The sequence below is a fragment of the Natator depressus genome, chromosome 5, assembly GCF_965152275.1.
Source record: "Natator depressus isolate rNatDep1 chromosome 5, rNatDep2.hap1, whole genome shotgun sequence".
Taxonomy (NCBI): Eukaryota; Metazoa; Chordata; order Testudines; family Cheloniidae; genus Natator; species Natator depressus.
In genome coordinates, this window is record NC_134238.1 from 87,719,648 (window position 1) to 87,732,505 (window position 12,858).

Consider the following 12,858-nt stretch of genomic DNA (forward strand, 5'->3'; position numbering starts at 1 on the left):
TTTTTTTTTTTTTTTTACAGTTTTTATTTGGCCATGATATTTTGTCATGTTATGTTTGGTATCATTGCCTATTCCTAAGACTATAACCATCAAAAGGCAGATTTAAGAACTTCCATAATCTTTTGAGTGTCTTTATTAAAAGCTTTGTACTCTGCCTTCTGTGCTCATACATTTAAAATAATATCCATCCTTCCACACTATTATACATGTATTTTTACAATACGTGAACAAAATATAAACAGATGAGAGACAGATAATGAGGGTAACAGCTAAAAACAACCATAAAAAGGTTAAGCTTATTTCTGACAAAACGTATTAAATAAAATACTGAAATAAAGCATATTTTTGAGCCAAACCACTAAGACTCCTTTAGAGTCATTACAGTCAATCACATCAATAAGAACTCAGGGACATTTAAATCATGTGGATTATTCAACTGCCATGCATGAGTCTGCATTCTAAAACTTCTTATGAAGTTTCGGGGGAAGAAAAATTATGGAGTGTGAGAATGTAGCTCACCAAATGTTTCCCAAACGTAATAAGTATGTCATTCTAGTTTCTAAAATGCACCAAAAGTAACAGTTTTCCCTCTAGACCCAAAACCAGCAAAAATTCTACTCAGAATTAATTATAAAAACACTAGAGGGAAAGGAGAAACTTGAAAGCAGGGTGGATAAAAACCAGTGATTTAAAAAAAAATTGGATTTTTTTTATTTAAATTGGATTTTTTTGATAAAATGCTTTTTAAGGAAAAAACCTAGCTAAAGATAGTTTTAATTAAGATATCTTTGAGCTATAATGTATCTCATCATGGAATAGGGATTATAAATTCTAATTTTATAGTACAAGACAATATATTCAGGTAATGTTTAAGAAAAGTTTTGTAAATGAGTTCCAATAGTTCATGGATTAGGGACCCAATCTTATGGGGTTCCAGGGGCTTCTGTATAGATTATTTAGGTTAATCTTTCTATCTACCCAATGGGACTCAGTGCTCAGTCTAGAAGATATCATCAGAGATGCTTAGTTTTGCAGTTCTCAAACTGTGGATTTGTGTCTCCAGAGATAACATGCTTGTTAAACAGCAAAAATGTTTTTAAAGAAATAAAATAAATAGATAGAGATGAGAAATAACAGACCTCAATTCTATTGTCCTTCTGCACATTTCTGTACACAGAGTCAATCCCTTACCTCTCTCTAAAAGTGCAAAGAATAGAAGATTGTTCGGGGTGGAATAGATCTGCACAAGGAGAAGAAGTCTGGAGATAAAGGTGAGAAGGGAGGGACAGGCAGTAGGAACAAAAGTGAAACTGTTTGAACAGCATATTCCAGAAGTCTTGAGGTCTTTCTGAGTGTAGCCTTCACTGATTTGAGATCTACCATACCACTCTCTCACTAGAAGGGAAAACCTACAATGGCAGCAGGCCGTAAAAGAGACCCAATTTGGGAATATTTTAATGAAGTTCCTCTACCTGGGAGTAAGACAGGCATGCATGCAAAATGCAAACAGTGCAACAAAGAAATGCAAGGCCCGGTTACCTGAATGAAACAGCATCATGAGAAGTGTTCCTTCTCAGGAGGAAGCTGCGTTGAAGATGATGAAAGGAACATGTCTGAACATGCAGGATCTTCAGGTTGGTAAACTTTTTTATTTCATACTTCTTTCTTAAGGACTGCCTGTCTCCCCTCTGACCTATTCTTGAATTCTCGACATTTGAGCAAAAAATATAGTTGTTACTCTATGGTACTATCATTTTAGATGCAGTGGTGATAAAAAATAAGTAGCTGAAATAGGCGAACCTTCCTTTTACAATTTCACCGTTAAACTAGTATCCAGCGTCCGTGAATGCAATGAGTAATACTAAATGAGCAGTATGGTAATAATAATTAAATAACTGCATTGACTTATTTTGTTTAGAAGAATCCATCCTCAACATACAGAATTCTGAAGACTATCCACCTTCAAGATCACCATTTTCTATAGTTTCAGAGTTATCTGCCAATGATAGTGTTTCAGTCACATCATGTATGTCACATAGCCACAGTATATCATCTACAGCAAAAAGAAAAAAAAGATCTCAATCATCCAGAAACAACCATAAGTTTGTGATAAGAACCAGCAGATTACAAAAAGAGGCAACTGATGAAAAAAATTGCCCAGTTTGTTTATGCAACAAACTCTCCTTTCCATACGAGTGAGAACCCACACTTCATTAACATGGTTCAGTCATTAAGACCAGGATACAGTCCACCCAACAGAGCAGATGTTGCAGGCAAATTGCTGGATAAAGTATATGACAGAGAAATTGAGCAGTATGCAAAAGGTCTAGAGGGTGGAATTGTTAACCTGAGTCTTGATGGGTGGAGCAATGTCCACAATGATCCCGTTGTATGTGCTTGTGTGACAGCAGAAGAAGGGAATGTCTTCCTTACAGAAACAATTGATACATCAGGAAATGCACACACAGACTACTTACAAGAAGTAGCAGTAAAAGCTATAACAAACTGTAGAAAAAAAATTAAAATGTCTAGTATGCAGCTTGGTCACAGACAATGCTTCAAATGTATCCAAGATGAGAAGACATTTAGGAGAGAGTGAAGAGAGTCTAAAGCTAACAACATACGGTTGCAGTGCTCATTTGATGCACCTCCTAGCCAAAGACTTCAGTGTTCCAGAAATAAAGGCTAATATTGTTGAAATTGCAAAATACTTCCGTAACAACCACTTTGCAGCAGCTGCTCTGAAAAAAGTGGGAGAAACCAAGCTAACTCTCCCACAAGACGTGCGAGGCAACTCAGTAGTGGACTGTTTTGAGCACTATAACAAGAACTGGCCTAATCTGATGACAGTTGGTGAACAAAATCGTAAAAAAATAGATGGCATTGTCACAGCCAAAGTTCTCAACATTGGGCTTAAGAGAAATGTTGAACATATGCTGAGTACCCTGAAGCGCATTTCTGTAGCCTTGAACAAAATGCAGGGAAATAGCTGTTTTATTGCGGACGCTGTTGAAATTTGGAAGGAACTGAGTGAGATCTTAAAAAAAGAGAAATATGCAACAACAGAGTTAAATTACAAGCATTAAAAAAACAAATGGGACAAGCACTATCTCCAGCTCATTTTCTTGCAAATATGCTCAATACTCGGCACTAGGGTCAAACCTTACTTAAGTTACAATTCTGCTGAAGAAGAGGAGTTGGCTATCACATGGACATCCAGCAATCATCCCTCCATAATGCCAACTATAATAAACTTCAGAGCTAAGGGTGAACCAGTCAAGAAATATATGTTTGCTAATGATGTTTTAAAGAAAGTCATAGTGAACCAGTGGAAGTCACTTAAGGACTTGGATTCAGAGACTGTTGAAGTGATAATTTCACTTTTAACCGCTGTAACTTCTTCTGCCAGCGTAGAAAGAATATTTTCTTCCTTTGGACTAATTCATTCCAAAATGAGAAATTGTTTGGGATCTGAAAAAGCAGGATATCTTGTTTTTCTTTTCCAGATTATGAACGAACAGGCAAATGAAGATGAAGATGACTGAGTTAGCTGCTGAAGCCAATATTTTCGGTTTCTCATGTTGACCTGGCTGACATAGTCGATTTAATTTGTTTTTGTTTTTTTAAATAATTCATTTAACTACTTCAGTTCAAAACAATTTTAACAAAAACAAACCTGATTTTAAAAGACTTGAATGCTTAACTAAATTCAAAAATTCATATGCTTGTTTTGTTAAAAGATTATATATTTGTTGTTGAATACATAACCTTGTTGTTTTAGTTAAATAAAACAATTTAAATGTCTGTCCGGTGATGTTCCCCTCCTAATGCAGCATGGCAAGAAAATCCTCCAAATACTAATGATTAACCTGTTGAACTGAATAGTTCACATCCCAATGACTTCATAAGTATGTGCTTGAATTACCTTTGGTAAATGCAATAACCAAACCATCATTCATTTTCTGATATAGCTGTAAAACTAATCTGAAAAGTTTTCAAAATAAATCACTTTAAAAATATATAGTGTATACCTTCTAAAAATGAAACCTACATCTATATCTGAGGTGTGAAGAATATACATTAAGGTTATAACAACCAACAAGAATGTACTTTTATGTAGAAATCCATGATTAAATCCAGTCTGCCTGACTAGTGATTTAAATCAAATCCACCCTGCTTGAAAGGCACTCAAAACAGTCCAATCCTTTTTCTTATTCTACATTTTGGAAAGAACAAATGTTTTTTCCACATTTTCTCCTTCCACATTTTATAAAAAATAAAGGCTGGGCTAATATGTAGCTTGCCAAGTATCAGCCACCTAAAACAAGGATTTATACATGGAAATAATGCCAGAACTTAAGCTATAGTGGTATTAGTGGGTGCTACTAAAATAATGCATCCTATTAGTATCATATGATAACGTACACAAAGGTTAGCTCATTAAAATGCCTCCAATGAGAATTATTGCCAAATAAAGGTGTTCTGCCACAAAAGTGCAACTAATTTCTTCTATAAATTAAATAACCTCTAAAACAGCTTTTTTTTTTTTTTTAAATAAACTACACAAACCTTGTGTTTTACATTAAAGTGACCTTAATCTTTCACTACACAGGAGGGATGACTGTTAGCAATGAACTGCTGTAATTACCAGGGATGTAATTATCTGTAAACTATTTCAACACATGGCTATGCTAGCCTGTGTTCTCCCAATTTAGTAATGGTCATCTTGGACTGGGGAGGGGAACTACTGCATCATGCACACAGTGAAGAGTTGTTTTCAACACTCCAAAAATGTGGCTACTGGGAATTATTCACCTCACTGACATCATCAATAATAATTAAGAGGTCTATGAAAATTAATGTGACACCTGGTTTATCCTATGTGATCATGCTTAGACACTAACAATGAGGTCCACTATTCAAAATGAAACTAATACATTCTGATATCAACACTATTCCATATAAGGTGCAACTGAGGTCAGAATCAGGCTCACTTTTTGTTAAGGCTCCATCAATAGTTGTATTCAAATTAAAAAATACATATTTAAACACATGGTATCTTCTTGCCCATTTTGATGCTATTAGAGTCACTGTAAAGAAGCAGGCTATTTTGATATTGTCTTTATTATAATTCCAAAAAAGCGTTATTTTTTAAAACTAAATTTTGCAAACAAGTCCATTAAAATGGGTATTTTTAGCAAGATGGGAAGTGAAATCCTAAAATATTTAATTTTAATGAGCAGTAATTACATCCATGCGTGCGTAGTACAGAGAAATATAGAGATATACATGAGGATTATGACTATGCTGGAAAACTGATATGTAATAGCATATTCACAGCATTCGCTGTAACACAGTTAACGAGTATGAGGTATTGCAGAAATCTGACAACTGAGTTATCTTTCTCTGTTTGGCTATGGAATGAAAGATTATACGTAATCAATGAAAGCTGTTAGTCTTTGCAGATCCTGCAGGGTTCTGTAATAATGGCATAATTTGGTATGGTATCATTTCTTCTGAACCGATACATAGTGGACTCCACAGAATTCTCAGTGTAAGTTCTTTACACTCTTTTTTGGCCGGGGGGGGCGTTAACGGCACTGTATGGGTATCCAAGTTCAGAGCAGCCTTAATTCTGAACTTCTTAGTTTTGTGGATTCAATTAAAATCCTTAACATTAAACACTTTATAAATATAGATTTACACACACACACTATTTAATAATGAGAGAAAGAGCTACACACACATACATACATGTCATTCTTGGTAAATGCTTTAGTGATATTGTGCCTCTTTCAACACATTTTTGTTTTATTTGTGAGGTTTTGTAACCCCTTTGCACTTAAAAATTTAAAACCACAACTCATATATTAAAACAGTTAAAGGACTTATTTCTTCTCTTTCAGCCATTAACAACAAACGCACAATTGAGTAAAGGATGAGAAAGCTATAACGTTTAGCACCATCAGCACATATTCAGGTTTTGCTTTTATTAGAAACTTAACCAACTGTTTCAAAACAGTCAGTTTTGCTCACATTATCAGGGTTTGAAATGTTACTGATCATTATTAGAGCAAAAAGAAAGTGAAAGATCAGTAAAATAAAAACAACAAAAAAATAAAAGACCATAATGTATTAGTAACCAGCAGGAATTGCTTTACACAGATGAAAACAAAGATTTATAAGGAAACAGCTGAAATTACTTTGCAAAAGTTGACTTATCCCTAAGTCTCAACAGAAGAAAAAACTAAAAACACTATGAAAAAACAAGGGAAATGCAACTTAGATAATTGGGATAATTAAGCCGCCTTTATATATTGTAAATGTATATATTTTTATTTCAGTGCCCTTAAAAAACCATTGCTTATTTACTCCCTTTTAGGGCACTGATTCTCCTACTCATAAGCTGTTCACTGCTTTCCAAAAGGAGTTTACATACTTCATTTTTAATATTGAACTCCAGCTATCAGTGGCATCACTGATGCTGAAATTTAGGGGCAATACACATGCAGAATTTAACTAGCCTACTAATAAAGAGTATTTTTCCCTTTCAATTCCCCTGTAGATGCAGATCACATGCATATGACGACTCTATTAGTCTGACTACAATGCTGTTTTCTTCTGTGTAGTACTTAGAATTGGCAAGAGAAGTGGCCTTCTTCTCTAAATAGGCACAGCCCAAAATAATAATATTTACCACTTCCATCAGACTTTTCACATTCAAAGCATATTACAATATTAACTAATTATCAACTTTTTTTTTTAGTCCTGTCTCACCCTCCTTATTTCATCCCACCACTTTCCCACGAAAATATTGCTCCGCTGTGCACATGCCTGTAATATCCACACTACTAATCTGCTGGATCTGCTCCACTGCCCATTGATTAGAATAAGAGACAGCAAAATAGTAAGATTTAATGGGAGAAGAGGGGAGGGGGGGGGAAGGGTGTCAGAACAGGTAGGAGGAGGAAACTGAAGGGGGGAGAAGGAGGACATCATAGGACCAAAGGGGAGTGGCAATGGATTAACATTAATAAGGGAAAAGGGGGAGGAAAGGCAAAGAACTCGAGACAAGACATAAAAAGGCAAAAAAGGGGACTAAAAGTAAATGGGGAAAATATAAGTGGCAGCACAGGACACTGAAAAGGAAGAAGGAGAAAAGAGATGAGGAAAAGAAATAAAGAGGATAAAAAAAGAACTAGAGGAGGTGAAAATATTGCACAAATGGTAAAACATTAGACAAAAGGGTCTCTGAGCAAAGAGAAGAGCTAGAACAAGAGGGGAAACAAAACGGATGAAAGAAATTTGTGAGGAAAACAAATGAAATGTAACATTAAGATAGTACAAGAAGGCGCAGTGGGAGGGGGGGAGAGAACTTTTAATTACTACTCTGGGAGCTGGCTCTCACCTAGGGTCACTCATTATGTTGCCTTGATTCATTGTGAGCTGCTCCACTGTGCAGAGCAGCACCACAGTTCTAGACGAGCTTCCCCGCTGTTCTGCGGTCCACTTAATTGCAGTTAGTACTACTAGTTTCTACAGCCCATATCCAGCATTTGTTATCTTCAGAAATTCATTTAAAAATATTTATAGCCAGTGCCTCAAAACTTAGCTCTCAAAAATGCAGCTTGGTGCCTAATTACTGCAACTCACTGCCAGTTTTCAACAACTCCATAACTTTTCTTTTTCCCTTATTCCACAAAGATCATAAGAACGAGCAGCTGCTTTGATTTTGTGGTGTCATATATGGGGTGGTAACGATAAAGCTACTCATCCAGTAGAGGAAATGTGCTTATCCTATCACAATTATAAAGAAATGAAAGTAATGGGCAGGGGACAGTCAGACAGCATAGAATTAAAAGTTTAGAAGTTACATTAAAAAGTTTAGTTGTATGCTCTGACAGATATGCAAGATCAATATGTAGCTCATTTTCAAGTTCTGGTGAAATACATTCAGTAACCTTGTTTTAACTACACTTGTGACGCGTACATAACCAGCCCTTCTCCTCATCTCCCTCCTCCATTCCAGGCTCATTACAGCCCTCCCTTTCTTCAAGGCCCCTCCCTCTACACTGAACTTTTATCCATCGTAGGAAATATTACTTAAACTCATTTGAAACTGTTTCTAATATGGTTTGGCATGCCAGCATGGACACAGCCAAAAGTCTAGAACACTGTTTTAATATAGTTTGGCCAAATTTTGTTGGAAACTATTTTAGCTTGAACCAAGTTTAAACTCAGTTCCTTAGCATACTATAGCTGGGACCGGAGTCTCAAAGAATCCCTTTTTGTCCTCTTCAAGTTCCCAGCCTCATCTCAATGTTCAACATTGCAGCTAACACCCTTCTGGCTGAAAAGTAGATGGGACTCCACCCTCCAGGCCTTGTGGAGTCTGTTCTTGTATCAAACAGCAGGTCACTGAAAAGCACGTCTTTCCTTCTTTTGGGGCTGAGTATGCCAGCTACAGCACTTTGAATCTCAGCTGGCCATGGGAGGGATGGACCAGGAATCACTCATATTTATGGACATAGGAAGAGAGTGCGTACATTTCCAATTACTTTTGTTTCAAATGTCAATTCTCTTATACTTACAATGACCATTCAAAAACAAAAACAAAACTAGCAATTCTTTGGATTATTTTTACATCTACTATTTTAGAGTGGTGCTTGATTTTTATACAGCACCTCGCGCATTCCTACGGGCTTGTTTACACACAAATGTAAAAAGTCACTAGCATCATGTAAACCTCCATCATACCTGGAGCACACAAAACCACTCTAAATATGCAATGTTTTTCAGACATATGTGTATACACACACATATACACACCCCTCATGTAAACGTGCAGTATGATAGGAAATTAAATATTTGGTAGAACTTATTGATATTTCCTTTTAGAGCAGAAGCTTGTAAATTATAGGTTCACAGACTAATCCATACAAATGCATACATTATTCCTTTACTATCTCATGAATCCCCAGTTACAAAATACATTAATTTATTCATTTTTCTCCAATTCATTTTGAAATTACCAAATTGCATCCTTTAGTTCACCATGAAGCTGGTATATCACCTGCGCACAATAATGTACTTTGAAGACATTTGTCAAATACTGCAATGCCCATACTAAGGCAACACATCCCAGTAGTTGGCAGCCGTGCTATCAACAAGAATTTGGCTACAGAATCAGCAATGATTCATCATACGTTCTAGAAGCATTGTAGAAGAAGCAAAATAACACTGCTATTTTAATTCTTTAAAGCTAACAAAGATTTTAAAACAATATTAAAATTAAAAACAGACAGTAAATCCAAAGTGAGAAAAAAAAATTTTTCCTGGTTCTGGTTATTCATTTCCAAATGAATTTTTACTCATTATTGCTTTGTGTTCTAGATAGCAATTTAAAAAAAAAAACCACACACAAAAACAGCAAAGAAGAGCTATTGAATAGAAAAGTCAGCTTGTTACTTATCTTGCTACACTGTAAATTAAATGTTTAAAATTATAGTAGCCTTAAAGCAAAATTATTTACCCAAAATCACAGGGTTAAGAATCTTTGGAATTAATTTTGACTATGTAAGCAAAACAAAACAAAAAACAAAACAACCCACCCTTTTGTAAAGAATTTTTAGGAGTAAACACCAAGCCAGTGCAATCGTGTTTTCAGGAACCCCTCTCCACTACAAATGGAAGATGCTTTCAAACCACACGTTAAAATAAAGTGTCAGCAATGCAGTCACAACATTTATTTCTATACATCTTGTATTTATCTAATTGCCCAGGGACACCCCCTACATTTTCTATTAACCTGCTCTCAAAAGAGAAAAACAATGTTTTTCAGTTAACTGTAGTTTAACATGTCTTTTCATTGGCAAATAAATATCACAGTAACTGTCGATAACCTTTCAAGTACTATAGCATTTCCTAAGTAAAGAGTTCTTATCTTTCTTCTTCAAAATGCCTTTCGCTCTCTTTATTAAATATGAGTGTAGTTTCTCTACATAGCAAACACACAGACGTTCAAACTTTACCAATTCATGGTGTTCTTTTCTGTGTAGTCAGCATAGTAGAAGAATATAGTTCTTTGAATGTTTTAAAGTGTGTCCCTTGAAAATGTTTAGAATGTGCTTCCTTTTATTCCATCACATAAATGCACATCAGGAACCCATACCTTTCGGAAAGCCACTTCATCCTGCCTTCGTTTCCTTTTGGTCCTTTTTCTGGCTCTCTGGTTTGCTTGAATCCATTTTGTGACCTGCAGTTCAAAACCATAGTGCTTTTTTAAGAGGAAGATGAGACCTGAGTGCAGCTACCCAGCATGAGTAAGAAACTATAAACAGATTGAAGACATATTTTTCCATTGCTTCATTGGAAAGAAAAAGGAAAAAAAACATAACACTTTTCCAGTCTAGAATGACATGCTCTTAAGTAATCCAGTTAGACACTTGTGCATAGTCAAAGTGGGTTTGTTTCCCTTCATCATATGCAGCATATTTTCCTTTTTGCTCTCTATTTAAACAAGCTTTGTTCAGCTTAAGTTTTTTAGCGTAAAGAAAGCATGGTTGATGCCAAGCCGAAAGTTATCATTGTGTGTGCAAAAATCCTAGGGAAAGTCTCTACTCTCTATTTCTTACAACCTGGCTTCAAATAACCGCCACCCACTCAACTGTTGTTCCTGAACAGCAATGCATGTTTTAAATGATCAGGTAGTTATTATTTAATAAATAATAATAATACACCTTATATATTTATAAACACGTTTATATTCTCCTTTTATAAACAAACTAATTATTTTAAAAGTAACACAGGAAGAGGGGATCAGGTGGGAAACCTGGCAGGAGGCAGCTTTGCAAGGACAGAGGTGAGAACAGTAAACATGAATAATTAAGAGATGAAAATGAAAGCGTTCTCCTCACCTCATCATTCACTTGCTGGACTAATCGACACTGGTCCCAAGACTGACACTCTTCCAGCAAAGGCTAAAAGGGAAACAAAGTGCATGTTTATTCAGGTTTTCGAGATTGCCCTTTTTAAATAGGCTCCACTTTTTCCTGCTCCCTCCCCTCCAAATACAGCCTCCCTGATCTGATGCAAAACTTTGATCTCTCAGATTTCCCCCTGCACAGCAAAGCACAGGCTTTTCCCTCCCAGCCACTTACAAAAGTCTTAACGCTTTTTAATTTTTTTTGGGGGGTGGGGGCTAAGAGGAGGGGTTTACCTTGATTTGAGATCTGCACTGAGATCCCACTTCTCTTCAGCAGCTCCCCCCCGCTCAGCTTGCTGCTTCCCACGGCACACGCGGCCGGCATTTGTTATTTTGCTGTGGCTGCTGTCGGTTTGGTGAGTAGCACCGGCCAGTCTGTTTTGCATGTATTTATGTATTTTGTATTGTCCCTCTCCTCTCTGCGATGCATCCCCAGGCTGATGGGAGTGAGCCCTGCCTCCCTCTTTCAGCAGAGCAGCACTAGAAACCTCCTTAGGAAATGAAACACCTAAGGGGGTGCCCTTGCCCCTCCTTCCCCTGTGCGCCAGTCTCTTAGAGCTGAGACGGAGAGGAGGAGCCTGCCTTAAAGGTATAGAGACTGGAGTGAGCCGTTAACCCACCACTTAAAGGTGTGGAGAGATCACAGCTCTTAATTTGTCCAGCACTGTGGCACAACAATTTGATTTTTCCCTATGGAAACCTTTTCCTCCATAAAATATTTAAATGGTTAAATTCACTGTAGTGTCCGAAGCATCTCCAGGACCTTTTGGTTTTAAACTCCAGGATAAAGGATCATATATATTAGAAATGGACCTGGGTATATGCATATGAGTGCATGCATATGGGTGCAGATTCAAACTTCCTTAAAGTTATATGGGGTATTGATATTGGGTGATCTGGTTTAGCTCATTATAAAGACAAGAGCTGAGTCATGATTTCTGGATCCAGATCCAAACTATCCCAGCATTCTGCTGGCATTCATGAATGGGTGTTGTAGTTCAGCCCATTAGAAAGACAGACCCAATTTTCCCAAACTGAACTACCAGATCTGAACTACCTCAACATTTTTTGGGGGTGGAGTGCTTCAGTTTGGACTGCTTCCTATCCTATTCCGGAGGAAGGTTTTCAGGTATTTTCTCCTCCTCTGCCCACCGTAAGCCACAATATCTCAAGGAACAGATTAGGACTCTATTCAGTATTTAAGATAATTTTTCAATAGTTTTCTTTGACCTCAAAGGAATCCAAAATTATGTCAGGTGACTCCCTCGGAGACTCTGAAGTGCATTTTTAACGCAAGATCTGAGTTCCCTTTTTGCTTACCATCCTTCCATAGCATTAGTCATATCACAGCACAGCAAACTCCTCATTTAGGTCCCAATTCAGCAAATCACCTCTACCTCAGCAAAGATCTCAAGCAGATAGTTAAATTACACATGGAATTTAACCACATATTTAGGTGTTTTATTAATAGGGATGGACTTAAAGATACCAGTTCAGCAAAGCTTAAGTCCAATGTGAATTCTGAGTAAAGGCAAAATCAAGCAACTTGGGCCAGAAAAAGTTGAACACTGAAAATTCACAAGTAGGGATTTTGTTTATGCTTTCATAATTTTCAATGTTAAATACAACACGTACAAAAGGGTGACTCTGTAAATTAATCACATCTGGTTCAATCAAAAAGATCTTGGAAAGGTATTTTCAATCTTTTAAAAATAATTTTTACTTAGTATAACAATTCCTTGAAAGCTTGAAATAGAAATCTGTGCTTTCTGAAAAGAAAAAGGAGCATCAAAGCATTTGTTTTAGCAAACCCTCCCACATATAGAATTGGATGGACTCTGAAAACAGATGTAAGTAAAGTAAGGCAGGTCACA

The 12,858-nt window shown here is 36.5% G+C and overlaps 1 protein-coding gene across 3 annotated transcripts in view; it reads right to left on the minus strand.

Annotated features, from left to right (window-relative positions):
* The window catches only part of AOPEP (aminopeptidase O (putative)), a 378,987-nt gene that overhangs the window by 97,218 nt on the left and 268,911 nt on the right, over window positions 1–12,858 (minus strand). For all 3 annotated transcript variants that reach the window (XM_074953154.1, XM_074953153.1, XM_074953152.1), the window contains 2 exons: window positions 10,917–10,979; window positions 10,172–10,255 (listed from right to left, as the gene is read on the minus strand). In XM_074953154.1, coding sequence (XP_074809255.1) covers window positions 10,172–10,255; window positions 10,917–10,979 — 147 coding nt within the window. The remainder of the gene's footprint in view (window positions 1–10,171; window positions 10,256–10,916; window positions 10,980–12,858) is intronic.